The following is a 22,631-nucleotide window of genomic DNA, read 5'->3' on the forward strand; positions in this document are numbered from 1 at the left end:
AACTCTCCCCACCCTATTTGGTGCTTCTCATAGGCCTGAATTCTTGTCAACTATGTAAACAACATCAAAAATAAAATACAATTTAAAATAACAAAGGAACGGGCAGCTCACCTCCACCTTTCCAAGGTGCTAAGCAGAGCCATGGCTGCAGCTGACCGATTGTGAGATGGGCACAGTTACACCAACAGACACTGGGAGTACTTGGAGGAGTGCCAGAAAAGACTGCTCACTGATAAATAATGGGCACGACTGGTGCTTAAGACCCTACTTGGGGCGCAGGTGTTGTATAGTGCAGAAAGCTGCTGCCTGCGTTGCCGGCATCTCATGTTTGCCAGCTCGTGTCCCAGCTTCTCCTTTCAGATCCAGCTCTGCTAACATACCTGGGAAAAGCAGTAGAGGAGGCCCCAAGGGTCGGAGACCCTGAACCCACATGTGAGAGCCAGGTGAAGCTCCTGGCTCCTAGTTTTGACCTTAATGCTGTGGCCATTTGGGGAGTGAACCAGCCACAGGGGAAGCTCTCTCTTTATTTCTATAAATCACTTTAAAATACATATTCTTTAAAAAAAAATTCTGAGAGAATTAAGATGGCAGAATAGGGTAAGGAGAAATATTAGCCAGTTTAAGGCAGAGAGGGCACATTCCAGGAAATACGAGAGGACAGAACAACAGCAGAGGGGTACCTGGAGACTGACAGACACAGGAAAGCAGCGAAAACGACGGTGTGGTGTTGCAGTGACGGATAACCCAGCAGCACTCAGCGAACGGAGATCTGAACTCCACTGGCAGCTGGAACTCCACCAGCAACCAGGTGGGAAGGGACTTGGAGCTCAGGAGGTGAACCCAGACAAGAACTGCCTGTCCTGCTGGTCTGTTTGATTTGGTCAGGAGCAGGCAGAGCGGCAGGTCCCAGCTCCCTGCTATGTGTTCCCTGGATGGTTTGAGTGTTTGGGTCCCTTCCACCCACCTGGGGGACCTGCGTGGCGTTTCTAGTTCCTGACTTCTTCCAGGCCAGCACACATCTGGGATGCGTATCAAGGAGCTTTCCCTGGGCCCCTCTATCTGTCTTTCAAATAAATTTGATTAGATTTGGGGAAAAAAGGAAGAAGAATGTGTGATGTAACTGCCTATGGAGTCCCACAACCCCTGTATCTGATTATGCAAGCACAGAAACAGGGGTGCAAGGAACATGCAGTATGTTAACCCAGTTTATGAAGGGCATAGTAAAGGGGAAATGAAAATGAAAATAAAAATGAAAATTCGATAACTGAACAGGAAAAAAAAAAAGGAAAAATGTTTACATCAATTATTTATTGCTGGGTAGCAAGTTGCTGGAGTCCATGCAGTGGATGTGGGGGACCACAAGGTGTGAGTATTGTTCCATTGCAGGCAGGGCTGCAAGGAACTTCCTGCTGCACAGCAGGGCCCAGCAGATGTCTCTATAGCTGCCTGACTGCAGCTCCACCTCTCTTTGCGTGGACACTGGACCACCCTGCGGAAGAATTCTAATCCATTCAGGCATTGGTGTTGTATTACCAATGTGAGCCTGGAAGTTTATGTCAATAATAACATCTTGCATAGGGCCTTTTGTTATTCATACTTTCTCGGCCATCCCCATTGACCTTATGTTAATCAAATGATCTATGTTTAGGGTTTCATTCTTTCCTTGATCTTTAGATTCTCCTTTTCTTTGTGATACATTTTTTTGCCTTAACTGATTCATGATTGAGTTGTAGAGTAAGAATTATAGTAGGAACTTCTATTGAGTTTTTAGGTGAAACAAAGTGCAGAATTATTCTTGGATACACCCACTTGACCATGACATTAAAAGTCTGTGCCAGAGCTCATGAGGGTTTCTGTATAAAGGAGACAGCTTTCTTGCATTTGTCCATTATGATCATGAAATTGTAGTGGTCCATTTCTTTGTTCTTTACACCTAATCCATGCACCCTTCTCGAGTTCTGAACTCAGGTGGGGCTGGACTCCGGCAGCAAATGACCTGGGCACTTGGCAGCTTAGCCAGGCAAATGCTGACCTCACAGATCCTGCAGGGCTCAGGGTTCTGGGCCTGCTGGGTCATCAGGGTCAAGGTCTCCATGAGGTTGTAACGAAGGCGTCCACAGGAGCTGCTGTGTCATCTGAACACTCGACTGGCAGGGGCCAGCTCCTCCTTCAAAGCTCACCCCCAGGTTTGTTGGCAGCATCCCAGTCATCTGGGCTGTGCTGTTTGGCTCTGTACCTCAGGTTGGGAGGGAGGTCCCTCCAGGGGACAGCGGGCAGTGTGGCAGCTGGCTTCACGTGGGACAAGCCAGCAGAGCACAAGGCAATGAGTAAGGCAGAAATCAGCATCTTTTTGTCAACTAACCATGACCAGGACTTTCCATTGCTGATGCCAAGGTCTGTCACTAAGAAGCAAGCCATTTAAGTATGGTTCCCACAGCTGAAAAGGGGCCTCCACAAGGGCACCAATTCCAGGAGGCAGGCATCTAGGACAATCCAATTTTTAAAAGGTAAAACTTGAAAATGCTTGTGGCTGAGGACAAGAACAGAAGACAACAGTACAACAAGGGATGCTGGAGGGTCAGAAGTGGCAAGTGCACTCGGTCCTGTTGAGGCGTTTGACCTTATTCCAAAGGGCACCATTAGTTTCAGATGTGGTGGGCATTGCACCTTCAATAGCTCAGCCTGCTGGAAAAGAATAAACATGAAGAAACTTGTTAGAAAAGGCAAAATCAGCTGAAAACAGGCAAAACTTGTGTCCTTGTCCTGGGCTGGTGAGAATTCCAAGAGAAGTGCCTGCTTTTTATTATGAATTTGTCTGCTACATATAGTGTCTGTTTAATTTTTAAATGTATTTCCTTAAACAAATTTTATTTTTGGTGTTGTTTACATAGTCGAGAGGAATGCATACCCATATGGACCACTGATTAGGGTGAGGAGAGCTGAGGCATGGGGGAAAGTGGATGAGACAATTACTTTCAAAAAAATGTTTTTCTTCCTGTATCTGGGGGTAGGGGTAGAGGAGAGAGGACCACTCCCAGCAGCCTAACCACATCAACACCTGGGGAGGGAGGTCGGCCTCTTAATGTCATCCTAGGGTCCTTGGTGCCAAGCATGTTCCGAGGAACCTGCTCAAGTGGTTTCAATGGTTCTGAGATGTTGTTGATGCCCCTGCTTCAAGGTTGAAGAAATCTTCCCAAGGTCCGTTAGCTGACATAGTCCACCCTAGAGTTTCCACTCACCCAGATCCTTCCTGTCAAAGCTTGGTCGGGAGAGTTGTCCGATTTGTTCTTTCATCCAAGGTACTCAATGTCCTCTGCAGGCCTCAAGGAACTGTCATGTCCCCCACGTGCATCTGAACGTGCCATCCACTACACAGGCTTCAGCAACTGATGAGGCTCAGTTCATGTCAGTGTCTTTTAAACCAGATCCTCATACTACTTTCAATTAAAAGAATCGCTAATTTAAAAAATGCGGGAGGGGGGCACATTTGCAACAGTGGTTAAGACACCCAGCTTCAAATCCTAGCTTTGCCCCAGATTTTTATTTCTGCTAACACACACCTTGAAAGGCAGCAGGTGCTGGTTCAAGGACTTAAGTTTCTGCCACCCACTTGGAAGACCTGGAATAAGTTCCCAGATTCTGGTTTTGGACTGGCTCAACCCTGGCTGTTGTAGGCATTTGTGGAGTGAACTGTCAGATGGGAGATCTATCTTCCTCCTGTGCGTTTAACGGAATAGTTCTTTATAAATAAAAGATGCCATAGACTGTGCCATAGCACCCACTGGCACACTCAGGACCTAGGGCCTACTAGGGGAACCGGGGGAACTCCCTTGTTAGGCTGTAGCTTCCTTCTGCTGGTGAGTGTGAGAGCCTAAGCAGGCCAGGCCAGGCAGGGCTGCAGCACACATCAGCATGTGTGTAAGCCGGATCTGGGGGCAGCATGTCCACATCACATGCTGGTGAGAGCCAGGTCAAGTTGGGTTACAGCATCCACTAGTTCACATGAGAGCCAGGGCTAGGAGGTGGGTCAGGGCTGGGGTAAGCTGCAGCACCTGCCAGCAAATGCCAAGATCGGGAACAAGCCATGCCAAACTGGGCCACAGCATCCATTGGCATATGCAAGACCTGTGGCTGGGAGCAGGCCTGGTAGAGAAACTTCAAGGATTTTCCTGCTAGGATCTTCTCCACTGGTAAGCATGAGAGTTGGGCCCAAGGAAGGGCCAAGCTGGGCTAGACTGCCATACCTGCTGGCATTTGTAAGAACCAAATTAAGTGCAGGCCCAACTGGGTGGGTACCCCCTCAACTATGTAAGCAATATTAAAAATAAAAATAAGGGCCTGGCGCAATGGCACAGTGGTTAAGGTCCTCGGCTTGCACGCCCGGGATCCCATATGGGCACCAGTTCTAATCCCGGCAGCCCCACTTCCCATCCAGCTCCCTGCCTGTGGCCCGGGAAAGCAGTCGAGGACGGCCCAAAGCCTTGGGACCCTGCACCCGCATGGGAGACCCAGAAGAGGCTCCTGGCTTCAGATCGGCATAGCATCGGCCGTTGCGCTCACTTGGGGAGTGAATCATCGGACGGAAGATCTTCCTCTCTGTCTCTCCTCTCTGTATATCCGCCTTTCCAATCAAAAAATAATAAAAATAAATCTTTAAAAAAAAATGTTTGAAAAACAAATAACTGCAGTTTGGGGGGGGCTCATATAGCAGGGTTTTAGTGTGGCAACAGCTTTGCTCAGTCGACAGTTTCAGCAAAAGCGCCTTCCACCTTTGCCAGCAATGTGGAGGCAGCATTTTTGAGATGGATGTGGACCAAAGATGCTGCCCTGGGGGAGATGGCTGACCCGGTGCCAGAGGACATGGTGCAGAGCCAGCAGCCCTCCCTGGCACGAGATGGCTGACACGGTGCCAGAGGACATGGTGCAGAGCCAGCAGCCCTCCCTGGCACACCTCTCTCCGTTTTCACATCAGCATCAGCAGATCCCCGCCCTTGTCTGTTAGGGGAAGGTTAAATCGAACCCCCTGGGGGACGCCATGCATGTCACTGAGACTCTAAAGTCCGTGTCCACTCAGAGGTCAGGCCCTGAGGAAGACCCCGGGACGTAGACCAAGATACCGCCACACCTCTCTAAGACTCCCAGCCCTGATCAAAGCCTGCCCAGGAATGATGTTTCAGAACTCCTATACAGAACTGAAATCTGCAATATAAACAGACAGCAGAAAACCACAGACAACATCCTCAATTTCACCTTCTTGGGATCCCACTAAGAGGACAGGAGGGGGTTAGTCATTCAGCTGAGCAGTTAAAAAGCCTGCATCCCAGGATTCCATGCCGGCCTCCAGCTGCAGACTCCACTTTCCTGATGGTGTACACCCTGGGAGGTAGCAGGTGATGACCATCCAGGGTGATGAGGACTGAGCTCCTGGCTGCCAGCTTCCACCAAGGCCCAACCCTGGCCAGCCCAGGCAGCTCCCGTCAAACAAGCAAATACATGCCCAGAGATCCCCTGGCTTGTCCACACAGACATCTACTAAGGAATACAGCTCCAGGCTGGGCTGGGCTTTTCCACAACTGCAAAAGCCAAGGGGGCCGGCCTGCAATGAGTGCTAATTAACGTAGGTCAGAGAGTCCTTTTCTAGCAGGTGAATTTCCCATCACAGGTGAAGTGGATTTCTTTGCAGTTTAGGAGAACAAATCTGAAGGCTTGGGTCCAGAGCAGTGTCCTAGTGGCTAAAGTCCTTGCCTTGCATTTACCAGGACCCCATATGACACCGGTTCATGTCCTGGCTGCTTTACTTCCCATCCAGCTCCCTGCCTGTGGCCTAGGAAAGCAGTCGAGGACGGCCCAAAGCTTTGGGATCCTGCACCCGTGTAGGAGACTTGGAAGAAGCTCCTGACTTTTTGTTTCGGATCAGCACAGCTCTAACCGTTGCATTCACTTGAGGAGTGAATCAGTAGACGGAAGCCGTTCCTCTCTGTCTCTCCTCCTCTCTGTATATCTGACTTGCCCGTAAACATTTTTCAAAAATCGAAGAAATAAGAAAGCATTCGTTTGTCAGCCCGCCTTAACTGCTGGTTCAGTGACAGGACGGTGAAAGCCAACCAAGCCGCTGACCCTCGGGAAGCTACGGCCTTTCTGTGGGATTTCCCTAGGGTCCTCAGAAAGGCAGCGACTGTGCTGGGAGGCCAGGCCCTTGCAGAGGACAGTCAGGGTCACATGAGCCTCAGCTGTGGTACTTAGCCGCCTGTGACCTCGAATGCTGCCTTGTTTCCTTATCCACACAAGTGATCCTAAAGGTGGAAAGGGTCTGGCACATCACCTGATAATAAATATTCTCTTTTCAATTCCTAGATTTTGCCAAGATGCCATCTCTCCCGCTGCGTCCACAGTGCAAAATGTCAACACGCAGCAGGAGGCGCAGGCGCGCGCAACGAGTCCTCGCGCGCGCGCGCGCACGTCCGTGGTCACGGGCGCCGTCCCGCGTCCCGGCGCCCGAGCCCGCGCCTGCGTAGAGGCGCCGCCCGAAGTTTGTTGTTTGTTTGTGGGGTGACCCCGTGTCCCCGAGCGCTGGTGGCGGCGGCGGGACGGGGCCGGGGTGCCGCCATGGCGGTGCGGCAGGCGCTGGGCCGGGGCCTGCAGCTGGGCCGCGCGCTGCTCCTGCGCTTCGCGGCCAAGCCTGGCCCGGCCTACTGCTGGGGGCGGCCCGGCCCGGTGACCGCCTGGGGTCGCCTGGAGCGCCCGGGCCGGGCCGCGGCACCCGGCCTGCAGCCGCGCAGGGTCGGGTGGAGGCTTCCCGACCGCTACCGCTTCTTCCGCCAGTCGGTGGCGGGACTGGCGGCGCGGCTGCAGAGGCAGTTCATGATGCGGGCCCGGGGCGGCGCGGGTCCTGGAGGCCGGGCCGTCTTTCTGGCCTTCGGGCTGGGCCTGGGCCTCATTGAGGAGAAACAGGCGGAGAGCCGGCGAGCGGCCACGGCCTGTCAGGAGATCCAGGTGAGCGGAGCTGTGGGCCCCGTGGACCTCGGGTGGGCCTCGGGCCGGGCGGGGGCGGGCTGGGGGTGTGGCCGGGGCAGGACGAGGAGCGGGGACAGGTTGGAGTGGCACTAGAAATGGGGCGGTCCCGGGGACAGACCCCTGAGCCGGGGATGGAGGCGTGGCGGTGAGTGAGATACCAGGTGGATGAGGGCACGGTGGAGGAGTCGGAGACGGGACTGGCACCTTCCACTTCCTTACTCGCACTGCGAGTTTTGGAAGATTGGCGCTTCCCAGTTGTGGTTCCAGTTGTGTGCGTTTTCTAAACTCCGAAGACAAGTACATCATTACATTCTTATCTCTGGAGGTAGATTCCATCCCCGTGCTGTGGAAAATACTCAGGCCAAGTGACTTGCGCAAAGTGACACAGCTGACGAATGCCCCACCCCAAGGTCCCGCTCCAAAGCCTGTTCCCTTGGCCAAGGATCCAGGCCTTCTTGGGACTGGCCACTTAGTGGCTGAGAATGGTGAGGGCAAGCACCAGAGGTGCATGTCAGTTAACCTGGCCGCTGAAGCCCACCAGAGGACCCCCGGGACTTGCAGATGAGTGAAGGAAAGTCCTGGTCCTGCTCAGCCGGAGCCTGCGCTGATCAGGGCTCCCTGGCACGCACAGCTAACGGGCTGTGTGCATCCAGGGAGGAGCTGATCCTAAGGCTTCTGCTCGCTGGAGGTGGCAGGTGTCCATCTGCCAAGGAAGCAGGCCTGGGCTGGAAGGAGCTGATGCTGCAGTCCACTCTGGGCTGGCCGAATCCCTCTTTCTTGTGGGGCTTGGAACCAAGCGCTGTGTTAGTGTTGGAGAGGTGTAGCGGTACCAGACGGCGTGACTGACCCCAGGGCACAGCAGCCAGAGGACCGGCCAGTAGCTTTCATGTCTCCTGCTTTCCAACCCAGTTCCTGTCCCTCAGTGCCACAGCTTGTCGTCTTTGTGTCCTCAGTAGTTTGGGGTGACAGGTGACATCCTGTCCCCAGCTCCTGTCTTTGCCTTCTCCACAAGCTGGCAGAAGCCACTGGTGAGAAATCTTGCTTGAACTGAAAGAGGCTTTGTGTTCTGAGGGAATGGCCCTCCTAGGCTGACATTCACACACTCTGCTGGGCTTTCCAGTGCTTACCTAGGTGCCAGTTAATTCATATTACAAAATACAGGTGTTTGCTTTCTTTTGAACAGGAGCCTCAGATGGGGCGGGCATCATTTGCAATGTCCACATCCAGTTTGGAGTGTCAGTTTGAGTTCCAGCTTCCACATTTTGGATCCAGCTTCCTATCCAGGCCTGCTGGGAGGTAGCATAGGATGGCTCAGGTTACTGGGCCCCTGTCCTGGGTAGAATTTCAGTCTCTTGGCTTCTGCTTAGCCCATCTCCACTGGGTGTGGGCATTCAGGGAGCAGCCAGTGGATGGAGGAAGAGAGCTCTCTGTCATTTTGCCCATCGGGTGGGAAAAATGCATTTTAGAATTTTTAAAAAGATTGAGTTACCTGGAATGTGAACTTGCACAGCAGTGAAGGTGGTACTTGGCATGCCCTCATCCTGGAGTTTGAGCCCTGGCTGCCCCCCCTTTTTTTTATTGATTGCATTGCATTATGTGACACAGTGTTATGGGCACTAGGATTCCCCCCAACCCTCCCCTAACCCTCTCCCCATGGTGGATTTCTCCACCTTGCTGTGTTACCACAGTTCAAATTCAGTTGAGGTTCTTTCATTGAAAGTATTTACCAAGCATAAAGTCCAATGTCTTATTATCCTAGTGGGTTCAACGATTTCTTGGTGAGACCATCTCTGGTCTGAAGGTAAAGCCAGCAAAGTATCATCCCAATCAATTAAAGGCCCCTACCTCACATCAACAGCCATTTACAACCTTATGGTATTAATTGACATGGTATTGATTAATAGTATGTTGATAGGAAAATGCGGTTGCTTAACTACATCCTGTGACTTCTTCATAGACATTTCAAGTTTGGTTTATATTCACCCTGATTCCATACAGTTATCAGTTAAGGTACAGTACATTTTTTTTAGGATGGGTGTGCAGAGAAATCCCCCATACCCCGGTGAGGCATAACTAATCTTTGTGTCCCATCTAATGAGGCATGTATGGGTCCACGCTGGTCGTTTCCTGTCTGATTCTAAGCTTTCCATGTTGTTGTCTGTCCATTCTAGATTTTTTGTCTGTTTGTATATTTGTTTGTTTGTTTTTAAATATTTATTTCATTTTTATTGGAAAGTCAGATATACAGAGAGGAGGAGAGACAGAGAGGAAGATCTTCATCCAATGATTCACTCCCCAAGTGAGCGCAACGGCCAATGCTATGCTGATCCGAAGCCAGGAGCCAGGAACTTCTTCCAGGTATTCCGCGTAGGTGCAGGGTCCCCAAGGCTTTGGGCCATCCTTGACTGCTTTCCCAGGCCACAAGCAGGGAGCTGGATGGGAAGTGGAGCTGCTGGGATTAGAATCGGTGCCCATATGGGATCCCGGCGCGTTCAAGGTGAGGACTTAGCTGCTAGGCCATGCCACCGGGCCCTGTTTGTTTGTTTTGAGGGGTTACTGGAACAATCCTAATGGTCACCGCGAAAGAGGGTAGGCACCCAGGCTAGGACCAGAGAGAGCTCGCCTCCCTAGTCCTGAAGGAAGTTTATTATTCTTCTGTTTCTGCAGATCGCTCAGGGCTCCTGGCCGTCGTTCCGATGGCGCTGGTTTGTGCACTGCAGAGTTTGGACTTCTTCCATCCCCTGTGGAGGCTCCAGATGGGGGTGGGTGACCTCAGAGTTCTCGGCCTCCAAAGGCACTTCTATTCCCTGTGGTTGGGATGTAGTCCTTGGTGTCCGTGTTGATGGTCCTTGGTGAGGATCTGGGAGTCTTCAGGGTTGGGATGTGAGCCTCCTCCTGACCCCCTGCTCCATACGCATGTCCTCCTGTTAAGAGGCTTTCAGGGTCGCTCCCAATTCCCCCTTATGCCTGTGTAGCTTTACTATTGTCTAGTGCCAACTCGAGTCTCTTGTCTATGGGTTATCAGATTTGATCCTGATAGGCTATATTTCACGTCTTCCCCTCACTTTTTAGGGAGATGGAAGATTTCTCTGCATTCCCTCCCCATTATGGAGTAACATGGGATATTAAGAGTGTTTTAGGTTTTACAGTTCTTTGATGTAGATCATAAGCATTCTGACTCACATCGATTGTTGTATTATAGGTTACAATGCATTGTCTTATTGCATTGGATACATGTTGTCAGAGGTTGCAATAATGTTACAATGTATTGGTATTATTTTCCAGATTAACAACTTTTCGTCTCAGATTAAGGCAAACATGTGGTATTTAATCTTTTGGGATTGGTTCATTTCTCTTAGCATAATGGATTCCAGTTGGGCCCATTTGGCCACAAAGAACTGCATTTCATTTTTTTTTTTTGATAGCTGAGTAGTATTCCATGGAGTATATGAACCATAGCTTTCTTATCCAGTCCTCTGTTGATGGGCATTTCGGTTGCTTCCAGGTTTTCACAATTATTGATTGTGCTGCTATAAACATAGGGGTGCATGTTGGTTTCTCATAAAACAGGTGTTTTGGATATATTCCTAGGAGCGCTATTGCTGGGTCGTATGGTATGCTGATTTTCAATTGTTCAGTATCCTCCATACTGATTTCCATAGAGGCTGTACAAGTTTGCAGTCCCACCAACAGTGGAGTAGGGTTCCCTTTTCCCCACATCCTCGCCAGCAAGTGTTAGTGGTGTTTTTTTGTGTGTGTGCCATCCTTTCTGGCTGCCCCATTTTTGATTCATTTCCCAGCACCCTATGAGGGTGCCATGTAGCATGCTTATGTCTTTATTACCGGAGCGGCAACTGGAGTCACCCAGCTCATGGGTGGTGGAGCCATTATCTGCACCTTGCCTGGCTCGGGGTGGGGGAGGTGAGTCTACTTTTTAACCATCTCCTGTCCAGTGAGGAGGCCTGTAGATCACACTTTCCTTGCCCAGACCTTGCCAGTTAGAAAGACCATGAGAGTGGAAGAGACACAACAGCCAAGGGCGGCCCAGCAGCAACGGGAGCTGCAGCACACAGCCCCGTTCTGCGAGCAGGGCCGCAGAGGAGCCTGCGAGGAACATCTCACCTGCACAAGGCTGACAGAGCTTAAGAATGGCTCCTTCTAATACGCTGGGGAAAGCAGCAGAGGGTGGCCCATGCGCTTGGGCTGTGTACCCAAGAGAGACCTAGAAGGAGCCCTTTAAAATTGCTTTTGTTTCCAAATTGCCATTATAGTACTGTGATTCCATGTGGTGTCCAACTGGGGTAGAACAGCGGCTGCTGCCTTTAAGTGGCAATGAGTGACAAACAACCCAGACGGACAGGAGGCAGAGGGCCCAAGTGCAGATTCTGTTGGGGAGAGTTGACAGCGAGTCAGCGTGTGCAGGGGTACGGGAGGCACACGCGAAGGCAGGGTGCATCACATTGCTCACACGGCCAGAACTACTGATGTCACGTGGCTGCACCCCAGCTGCTGCTGAGAGCACGTGATGGCGGCCAGGCCGGCAGTTTATCTTCCAGGCAGCACGGATTGACCGTGCAAGCCAGCAGCTGCAGTCTCGGAGGTTCACCTGGAGGAGGTTCCTACCGAGACACACACAGTCAGCCAATGTGGAAAGCTGGTGGCTCCTCAAAAAATCCAAAACAGACTTACCAGGGAACCCCACACTGCACTGCTGTTATTTTTATTGGAAAGGCAGATTTACAGAGGAGAGACAACGATCTTCCATTTGCTGGTTCACTCCCCCAAATGGCTGCCACAGCCATTGCTGAGCTGATTTGAAGCCAGGAGCTTCCTCTGCGTCTCCCACGCAGGTACAGGGTCCCAAGGCTTTGGGCCGTCCTCTACTATGTTCCCAGGCCACAAGCAGGGAGCAGGATGGGAGGCAGAGCAGCCGGGACAGGAACTGGCACCCATAACCCATATGGGATGCTGGTTCTTGCAGACAGAGGATTAGCCAGTTGAGCCATTGTGCCAGCCTCCCACAACCGCACTTCGGTGTAGCAGAAAGAGTTGGAAGCTGGACCAGGAACACATGCTCGGACATCCTTGTTCACAGCAGCATTATTGATACAACCAAAAGGCAGAGGCAATCCAAGTGTCCAGATAAATGGACAGATAGAATGTGGTCCATGCCTTGTGGTCCAAGGCAGTGTATCAGGCCGGTGTTGAAGCACAGTGGGTTAAGTTGCCAGTTGTAATGTTGAAATCCCATGTGGGTACTTAGTCGGTCCTGGCTGCTCCTCTACTGATGCAGCTGTTTGCTGATGGCGGGGGGAAAGTGGCGGAGGCTGGCCCCAGTGCCTAGACCCCTCCACTCACATGGGAGACCCGGAAGAAGTTCCTAGCTGCTGTCTAGCTCAGCCCTGGTCGTTGCAGTCATTTGAGAAGTGAACCAGCAGATGGAAGACCTTTCTCTGTCTCTCCCTTTCTTTGTAACTACCTTTCAAATAAAACAAATCTCTCTCTTTTTTTAAGAGATTTATTTATTTTTTATTGGAAAGGCAGATATACAGAGAGGAGGAGAGACAAGAGGAAGAGCTTCCATCCACTGGTTTATTCCCCAAGTGACCGCAATGACCAGTGCTGTGCTGATCCGAAGCCAGGAGCCAGGAGCTCTTCCAGGTCTCCCATGCAGGTGCAGGGTCTCATGGCTTTGGGCCATCCTCGACTGCTTTCCCAGGCCACAGGCAGGGAAGTGGATGGGAAGTGGGGCCGCTGGGTTTAGAAGCAGAACCTATATGGGATCCTGGCGCGTTCAAGGCAAGGACTTTAACTACTATGCTATCGCACCAGGCCCTAAGTGAAATAAATCTTTTAAAAGCAAAGGAAAAATTAGAGCCTGGGTGAGCCAAGAAATGGCAGCACTGCTACCTGCCGCTGTGAGAGCCAGCAGGTGTGCTGTCCCTCCCAGCGCCGCACTGTGTGGCAGCCATCTCACTGCCTGTCCCTGTCAGTGCCCTGTCCTCCTGTCTCCCTTCTGAACACAGTGGCCCACGAGACGCCCAAGAAGCAGGAACAGGCAGGCAGGATGGAGTGAGCTCCCCGTGGTTTCTACTGAGCACTCGTTCCTGGCAGCCTGGACCACGGGAGGCGGAGGGAGGCAGAGCACTGTGTGCCCCGAGGGACTCACTAGTCCTGACCTTGCCCTTGATCCACAGCTTGCTATGATGGTCTGTGTCTGACACTGCCTCCTCCCCCTCCTCCTTCCCTTCCCTGGGGCCTCCCTGACTGCTGTCACATGGTGCACTCTTTCCTCGCAGGCCATTTTCACCCAGAAAAGTAAGCTGGGAGCTGACCCCCTGGATGGCAGGCGCTGGCAGGGCTTCCGGCTGGAGGAGTACCTGATCGGGCAGTCCATTGGCAAGGGCTGCAGTGCCGCTGTGTACGAAGCCACCGTGGCTGCGTTGCGTGTGAACCTGGAGGAGGCAGAAGGCACCAGGCTTCCCGGGAGAGGCACAGAGCTCACTACGGCAGGAACGACCGAGATGTCCGGCCCAGGGGCCCCCCACTTTCCCTTGGCCATCAAGATGATGTGGAACATCTCGGTAAGCACCATTGCCCCAAGTGCTGAGCCGAGAGGGCCCCGGGGAGGGCATCCAGGAGGTTGTTAGCAAACCACACAGACCTCACGGGACCAGTGCCTGTGGAGCACGCCTTCCTTGCCTGCTGGCTGTGACACGGCCACGATCACCTGGGGATCGGCAGCTCAGCCTTGAAACTGCTCCTAGGAGATGCCAGTGTGGGGGTCTGGGGCCACCCTGAGCAGCGAGCATGAGTCCCTTGCAGCCCAACACTCCTGCCATCCCCTCCCTCCTGTGCCCATCCTGCTAGAGAGGAGGTAGGCTCCTCCTCTTTTCCTGCCCCTCACACCCCCACCTCTCGCTGGAGGGCAGCTCTCAGAAGGACCAGTGCTTTGGGAAGTGGCAGAGTACTCCCCAGCCTTAAGGCCACAGATGATTGCACACCTAGCTGGGTTAATAGCTGAGAAGTTGCCAACCCCTTTACCTGTGGCAGAGCCACCAGGCGGGGACATCACCCTGGTTGGGGTGGGGCTTCAGTCCCGGCTGCTGGCCGACTGGTGGTCCCCGTGGGCCTCCTCGGTCCTGAGAGCTGTTGATAAAGAAATGAAGGAGACCACCTGCTCCTGCTCCCTTTGGGTTTTGTTGCTTTGGGGAATCAACAAAGGCTGTTCTGTAGCTCAGCACCCTCAGCCAGAGGGGAGCTGGGGGAGCCTAGCAAAGGGGTCCCAGTACCCGTCTGGCAGTGACCGCAGGCGTCCGGCAGGAGGAGTGACCCTAGCCCAGCCCATCTGTTACAGAAGGTTTCAAGTTGGGACACAGGGTTGTGGCACAGTGGTTTAGCTGCTACCTACAAGACCAGCATCCCATCTGAGTGCCAGTGTCAGTTCCAGTCGCGGCTGCTTCACCTCGGATCAGCCTTCCACTAATGTGCCTAGGAAAGCAGCAGCAGGTGGAGACCTGGGTGGGGTTCCATATCCTTGGCTTTGGCCTGGTCCAGCCCTGGCCATCATGGGGAATGAACCAGCAGATGTAGCTCTTCTTTCTGTCTCCCCCTTCTCTATAACTCTCTGCGTCTCAGTTTTTTACAAAAGTTTTAAAACTAGTGGTGGTTGTACGTATTTGCAGGCCACAGTGTGGCATTTCAGAGGGGCTGTTGAGATCAGCCCATCAGCACATACTGACAGGCCCAGGCAGGGAGCATGGCCCCTTCTCCAACATGGCTTCCCACTGGCAGGCTGGGAGCAGCTTCCTGGCGCTTGCTCTTGTAACAGATACAGGTTACTATACGGCAGAGTCTCCACTAGGTGGCGTGGCGATAGGAACTTAGTCCTGCAGCTTCACATCCTACCCTCCCCTGTCTGGTCACCTAAGGGCTGGAAGTGTGGGCAGCGTCCCTGGGGCTTCCAGCAGTAGCCAAGCTGGCCTTCCCACCTCCTATAGGTCACCTGAGCTTGAAAGTGTCTCTTCTGCGACACCCTGGTCCTCTCTGCTTGTGTTGTAGGCGGGCTCTTCCAGCGAGGCCATCTTCAGGACTATGAGCCAGGAGCTCGTTCCAGCCAGCCGTGTGGCCCTGGCCGGGGAGTACGGAGCCGTTGTTCATAGGTAAGTGTCCCGGCCCACCAGGCTGACTGTTGTCGGAGAGCAGAATCGTCGCCTGTGTCCGCAGCACACCCAGCACCATGCCTGGTGGGACATGCAGCGCATGGATGTTGACTGAATAATGTGGATCTTCAGGAGGGGGAGAGTTTAGCTTGGGAGCAGCTACAGATCTTCTGGCCCCAGCTGGTGAAGCAAATGGCAAATTCACATCGAAGAGGCCACCCCAAAACGCCGGTTCCGAGAATAGGGGAAATTGCCGAGTTCCAGGAGTCTTCCTTAGTGGTGTGCAGATGCGGCGCCACCTAGCAGCGACAGCCGTGCCATCTCCAGGGGCTGCTGCCTTCCCTGGTGGCGCAGGGGATGGTGACTGCTGTGTTCTTCAAGAGTCCTCCATGTGGGCAGTGCCCAGCAAGCACAGAACAGAGCATGGTGTGGGCAGTGCTGGGATGTGTCTGCTCAGATGCCCTGGGCAGCCCGGGAGAGGCCTGTGTGCCCACTGCAGGGGCCCGGGCCACTCAGAGGTGCCGCCCAGTTGCTTTTGGAGGACCAGCAGCATTTCCGGAGGTCTAGACAGAGCTGTTCTCGGTGGAGGAGGGAGGGAGCGGATGGTGGCCCGAGGACAGTGGCCTGTGGGACAGGCCAAAACAGCTCTGTGTCTCCGGCTGGTGCCAGGATGCCTGCTCTCACTCAGTGGCTTGCTGGGCACTGACGGGCGGACTGCCTCAGCGTCCTGTCAGATGGAGTAAGTCAGGAACTGAAGGGAATAAGCACGGAAAGCCCCACCATGGCGTGGAAGGTTCCAGGCACTGGGTCCCAGCTGATACACCCCTCCCCCGCCCCCTCTGAGCAGAATAGTGGATGCTGGGAAGTCAGCTGCTCTGAGGCTGAATCGGACTTCATGTGCTATCGGGCACCCCAGCCCTACCCCCTAGGCTCCCTTTGCATTTTCTTTTAAAGATTAATTAACCTAAGATTTATTTATTTTTATTGGAAAGACAGATTTACAAAGAAAAAGATCTTCCATCTGCTGGTTCACTCCCCAGATGGTTGCAACAGCCAGAGCTGAGCTGACAGCCAGGAGTTGCCTCCAGTTCGCCCACATGGGTGCAGGGGCCCAAAAACTTGGGCCATCCTCTGCTGTTTTTCCCAGTCCATAAACAGGGACCTGGATCAGAAGTAGAATAGACTAGAACCAGTGCCCTGTGGGAAGCCAGCATTGGCAGGTAGAGGATTAGCCTGTTGAGCCACTGCACCCAGTTTGCTTATTTTTTGAAAATCAGAGTTACAGAGTTACAGGCCATCTGCTGCTGCTTTCCTGAGCCTTGGGCAGGGAGCTGAATCAGATGTGGAGCAATCAGAACAGGAACTGGTGCCCATGCTGTTGGCCAGTGCCACAGGTGGCAGCCTTAGCCGCCGTAACACCAGCCTCTCAGCGTCTAGTCTGACATGCGGACTCTTGATTGGCAGCTGTGCTGCTGTGCCGAGGGGCTCTGCTTGGCTTACATACACCCGACCACTTGTTCCATGTCTGCGGAGTGACGGACAGCTGTGCAGGTGGCACTGGCTAACTGCTGGTGCCACCTTCACTTCTCCTTTCCTGCTGCACCCTGCTGTGCTGCCTCCACACTGCGCTGCCCAGCTCCTGACCCTGCAGCTCTGGGCCACCAGCCCCAGGGCCACACGCCCCGGGCAGGGCAGGTGTCCAGCTGGTCTCGGCTCTGCTCCATTCTCCCCTTTGTACCATTAGCATCCTTGTTTCTTTTCCTGGTGGCTCTTCTGTCTGCCGACGTTGGTTTACTCCCCTCTGCCTTCCTGTGCCCTGGTAAAGGCTGTGGTTTCCTTTCCACTTGGCTCTGTCACGGCCTGGCCGGGCTCTTGGTTCACGCACCCTTCGCTAGGTCTCTGCTGTTATTGTAGGCTCATTGCCCTTGGGGCTAGCAGGCAGGGCCACACTAGCCAGCATGTGGGCAGGGCTTCCTGGGGCAGGTGTGGCAGGGCGGGCAGGTGATGTCCCTGCTCCTGATGTGTCTATTCCCATCATTCTTCACAAAAAGGCGATGCTGAGACCTGAGCTGCCCTTGACCATCGCACAGCCCTGTCCCGCACAGCCATGGCCCTGCGCTGGGAGGACCCCTTCCCGGGAGATCCCTGTGAATAGGTTGTGACTCCACAGCCAGCTCCTTGTCTGTACCTCCTAGGCCCAGTGTGACTCACCACTTTGCGGCTGACCTTGAGCCCTGAGAAGATGAGGCACTTGGCCCGAGACTGCCTAGGGGTGAGCCTGGGGTTCACTGCCAGGCCGACAGACTCTGACTGTGCTTCCCTATTCCCTGTGTTCTGACCAGGGGATAGAGAGACAGGTAGGACAGGGCTGTGTGACGGTCAAGGGCAGTTATCACCTGTGCTCCCACCATCATGGTACACAAGAAATCTACCGAAATATTCAGCAGACAGCTGTCGGCCAGTACTCATTGTGACTTAGCCCCATACATTTGTTCCATTTGACTGACAGAAAGACCAAGGGGAGCCCCAAGCAGCTGGCCCCTCATCCCAACATCATCCGCGTTTTCCGCGCCTTCACCTCGTCTGTGCCGCTGCTGCCAGGGGCCCTGGTGGACTACCCCGATGTGCTGCCCCCTCGCCTCCACCCTCAGGGCCTGGGCCATGGCCACACGCTGTTCCTCGTGATGAAAAAGTGAGTGGTGGGCACAGCAGGCCCTGGGCTTGCTTGGCCTCCCCGCACTCGGGAGTGCCCTCAACCCAGGCCTCCCCCGGACCTGACCGGCTGTGCTAAGGGTCTGTGCTGCCCCGAGGGTGGGTTCCCTTCAGGATGCTGATTGTGAAAGAAACCCCTCTTCTTCTGGAACCTTGTTCTCACCCAGTGCCCCGCCCAGTGATGAGCGCCTCTGATCCGGGGCTGGCCTCTGCTTTTACCTAAAGGCAGCTGCCCTGCCTCACCTCCATCTGCCCAGTGTGGCTGTGGGGTGTGTTAGCGTGTCACGTGGGGTGAGGGACAGAAAGGATTGCACGGGGAAATGAGATCAGAAGTTTCGTAGTGGGGAGAGGAAGGCATGGTCCAACAGTGACAGTGTGGGAACCAGAGGTTCTGTGCCCTCCCGCCAGCTACCCCTGCACCCTGCGTCAGTACCTGCGCGAGAATACCCCCAGCCCCCGCCTGGCCATGGTGATGACCCTGCAGTTGCTGGAGGGCGTGGCTCACCTGGTGCAGCAGGGCATCGCGCACAGAGACCTGAAGTCGGACAACATTCTTGTGGAGCTGGACGCAGGTGGGTGCCCTCTGTGTCCTCAGGGTTCCCTGGCTACGCTAGAAGCCACGGGCATCCCCCATACTTGTCACTGGGCCTCGTGAGGCCCTCTTATTCATGTCTTGCTGGTGGCTTTGTAGGGCCCTAGGAGGGCCTCTCGGGGGGCCGTAGGGCAAGACGCTGAGCCACTGGCCTCGGCCTGTTTCTCCGCAGATGGCTGTCCCTGGCTGGTGATCACCGACTTTGGCTGCTGCCTGGCTGATGAACGCATTGGCCTGCGACTGCCTTTCCCCAGCTGGTACGTGGATCGGGGCGGCAACGGCTGCCTGATGGCCCCGGAGGTGAGTCCTGCTGTCGCTCTGTGCTGCGTTTCTACCACATGGCAGGGCAAGACATGGTCCCTCGGTGTGTTTCCTGCACTTCGTGTCTTCTGACCTGTGATGTATGATGTGGCACAAGTGTATTCCCTGTGCTGTAACATGAGCCCCATAAAGCTCCCAGGAGACATGAGCTTGGTCCCCAAGCCAGTGCTCCCCAAGTCCTGGGCTCCTCGGAGCAGAGGTCAGATCAGCCCGCAGGCTGAGGGACACCCAGGAGCAGAGCAGGTAGGCCTGCCCGCAGCCTGACGTCTCCACGTCTACTTTCTGACCAGGTGTCCATGGCCCATCCGGGCCCCAGGACAGTGATTGACTACAGCAAGGCCGACGCCTGGGCCGTGGGAGCGATTGCCTATGAAATCTTCGGGCTTGCCAATCCCTTTTACGGCCAGGGCAGGGCCCGCCTCGAGAGCCGCAGTTACCTGGAGACGCAGCTGCCTGCTCTCCCTCGGTCAGTGCCTCCGGATGCCAGACAGCTCTTGAGGTCCCTGCTCCAGCGAGAGCCCCGCAAGGTGAGGGGGCCCTGGCTGGGTGGAAGCCCCGGCGTATTCCCAAGTGAAGGACAGGTTGGGACCAGCACCCTGGGGACACTCAGAGGCTCCATAGGCCACAGGCAAAGGCCAGCTGCACAGAACACGAAGTAGATTTTGGCATAAGTAGTAGTGGGGGAACAAGTCACCAAACATCAGAATTCTAGAATTTGTTTTTAGAATTTTTTTTTTATTGATTACATTGCATTATGTGACACAGTTTTATAGGCACTGGGATTCTTCCCTCCCCACCCCATAACCCGCCCTCCCCCCCCCATGGTGGATTCTTCTTGCAAGAATTCTAGAATTCTAACAGTCCAACCTTTCTTGGCTTTTTTAGTTGCTGAAAAGCTGCTCAGGGCGGGGTGGAGGTGGGGCAGGTTGGGCCACCACATCGCATATGACAGAGCTTGGCTTCGGCCCAGGATCCTACACATTTGTTAAGAATTTTTTTTTTTTTTTTTAAGATTTACTTATTTATTGGAAAGGCAGATACACAGAGAGGAGAGACAGAGAGGAAGATCTCCCATCTGATGATTCACTCCCCAAGTGAGCGCAACGGCCGATGCTATGCTGATCCGAAGCCAGGAGCCAGGAACAACTTCTGGGTCTCCCACACGGGTGCAGGGTCCCAAGGCTTTGGGCCGTCCTCGACTGCTTTCCCGGGCCACAAGCAGGGAGCTGGATGGGAAGTGGAGCTGCTGGGATTAGAACTGGCGCCCATATGGGATCCCGGGCGTGTTCAAGGAGAGGACTTTAACCACTAGGCCACGCCGCCGGGCCCGTGGAGTCTTTTTTTCTTTTTGAAATATTTATTTTTATTGGAAAGGCAGATATACAGAGAAGAAGAGAGACAGAGAGGAAGATCTTCCATCCAATGATTCACTCCCCAAGTGACTACAACAGCTGGAGCTTCTTCCCGGTTTTCCACATGGGTGCAGGATCCCAAGGCTTTAGGCTGTCCTCAACTGCTTTCCCAGGCCACAAGCAGGGAGCTGGATGGGAAGTGGGGTAGCCAGGACATGAGCCAGCGCCCATATGGGATCCTGGTGAAGATTTAGCTGCTGAGCCATTGTACCAGGCTCCCTTCAGAATTACTTTTAAAAAGATTTGGAGGGCCTGGCATGGTAGCCTAGTGGCTGGAGTCCTCACCTTGTATGCACCAGGATCCCATATTGGCGCCGGCTTGTGTCTTGGCAGCCCTACTTCCCATCGTGCTTCCTGCTTGTGGCCTGGGAAAGTGATTGAAGGTAGCCTGGAGCCTTGAGACCCTGCACCCACGTGGAAGTCTGGAGGAGGCTGCCGACTCCTAGCTCCTGGCTTCACATTGGCTTGGCTCTGGCCATTTTGGCCACTTGGTGAGTGAATCATTGGACAAAGATCTTTTCTCTTTGTCTCTTTACCTCTCGGTGTCTGACTTTCCAATAAAAATAAATCTTAAAAAAAAAAATCAGGGGACCAGCAAAGCGACGCAGCAGGTTAAGCCTTTGCCCATGACACTAGCATCCTATAGGAGATAGAGTCCCAGCTGCTCCACCTCTAACCCAGATCACTGCCACATGCCTGGGACAGCAGGAGAAGGTGGCCCAACTACTTGCTACCCACGTGGGAGGCCTGAATCAAGTGCCGGGCTCCTGGCTGGCCTAGATGTTCGGAGCCTCAGCTTCCCTTCTCCCACTTCCCTTGTAGAGGCCATCTGCCCGAGTTGCTGCAAATGTGCTGCATTTAAGCCTCTGGGGGGAGCATCTTCTAGCCCTGAAGAACCTGGAGCTGGACAAGATGGTGGGCTGGCTCCTCCAGCAGTCAGCCGTCGCCCTGCTGACCAACAGGCTTGCAGAGAGGAGCTGCGTGGAGACAAAGATGAAGATGCTGTTTCTGGCCAACCTGGAGTGTGACGCGCTGTGCCAGGCAGCCCTGCTGCTGCGTGCATGGCGGGCAGCCCCGGGGCAGCTCTGCACATAACTGGGAACGACTAAAGCAGTGGGCAGCACCTGTGTGTGATGGTCTGTGCATGCTGAGGGTGGGCCGTGTGAGCAGGCAGGAGACAGAGACAGGAGTCGGAGACAGGATGGCTGGGGGCTGGGCAGCCGAAAGGGAGGCCCAGGGCTAGGGGCAGGGCAGGGCAGGGGTTAAGTTCATGTGATTGGAAAGGTAAGCCATGCAGGCCTGTTCTGGTACCATGACGACACTGCTCTCCATCAGCTGTGTTCACCGTGAAAGCGAGTTCACCGTGATGTTGCAGCTACTGCATCCTTGTAGCACTGAAGCAGCCCGAACAGATGAACAGCTAGGCCTGTGTTCTGACAAAGCTTTGTGAGCACAGAGATCTGGCTTTATGTGTCACTGTCCATCTTTTTAAGCGTCTGAAAAAGTAAATAATCTTGAGCTCGCGGGTCATATACAGTCAGCCCAAAGGCCACAGTAAAACACACGGCCTGAATGGCAGCTCGGCACCAGGTCCCTGTCAGCGGTAATGCTGCTGATCTGAGTATCCCCGGACTAAACCCAAAGGGACGTGCCGCTGCACCAGGCAGCGACCCGGGTGAGGCCACCAACCCAGGCCCCACCTGAAGCGCGCTGTCACTAGGCCTGCAGACCCTGCCGGCCAAGCTGCCAGGTGTGGCAGGGCTGAGGGCTTAGCCTGCATGCCCTGCCAGGAGGGATCCTGGCTGACACTGGCCCAGGGGAGCAGGCATTGGGCCGTGGCGCCATCGTCACAGGCCACCGGGGCAGAGGGGAGCGCTTGCACAAGTCTCTATTCAGGTGTCAGCTGGAGAAGCGCCACAGGAGGCCTGCGGGGTCTGCAGGGCGGGGGACTGCGCGCAGCCATGCTTCTCTACGGCCCGGGAGAGTCCAAGAGCACCTCACCACAGAACTGATCCAGCCAGCGAGTGAGCACCTGAAAGCTACTGCTGTGGTATTATCAACATGCTGATTGCCCTTCTGATTAACATTTCCTGCAGGAATTGTGAAAAATTAAATGCAAATTACAACCGCAGAATGTCAATGTGCCTGGAACTGAACACTGACTTTCATCCTTAGACCTGAAATACGAGAAGGTTTGGAGGGGAAGGTTTCAGTTTATGTGCTTCTCAGGACTCAGGTTAACACCTGAGCCAGGTGGACGTGAAGGTCAAGCTCAACCATGCCAGCGGCCGTCATCCGGCCTGTGCCTGGCATCTCCTGAGCGGTGAGGGCAGTCCCTCTGGGTTAGGGAACACAGCTGTCTTAGCAGCCATGAAAGAACCTGCAACTTCTGACTCAGTCCCCGGCAGGAGGCGCCCC

The 22,631-nt window shown here is 54.1% G+C and overlaps 1 protein-coding gene across 1 annotated transcript; it reads left to right on the forward strand.

The window, feature by feature from the left end:
• The first annotated feature begins 6,606 nt into the window (after positions 1 to 6,606).
• PINK1 (PTEN induced kinase 1) lies at positions 6,607 to 22,611 on the forward strand. The gene is made up of 8 exons (XM_040988023.1): positions 6,607 to 6,993; positions 13,314 to 13,598; positions 15,076 to 15,176; positions 17,686 to 17,868; positions 18,297 to 18,460; positions 18,653 to 18,780; positions 19,092 to 19,328; positions 21,036 to 22,611. Exons 1-8 carry the CDS (start codon positions 6,607 to 6,609, stop codon positions 21,306 to 21,308), a joined length of 1,758 nt encoding a protein of 585 aa, XP_040843957.1. The 3' UTR covers positions 21,309 to 22,611.
• Positions 22,612 to 22,631: the final 20 nt, after the last annotated feature.

This window comes from Ochotona curzoniae, unplaced genomic scaffold (genome assembly GCF_017591425.1).
Source record: "Ochotona curzoniae isolate NIBS_2020 unplaced genomic scaffold, NIBS_Ocur_1.0 contig_4792, whole genome shotgun sequence".
NCBI lineage: Eukaryota > Metazoa > Chordata > Mammalia > Lagomorpha > Ochotonidae > Ochotona > Ochotona curzoniae.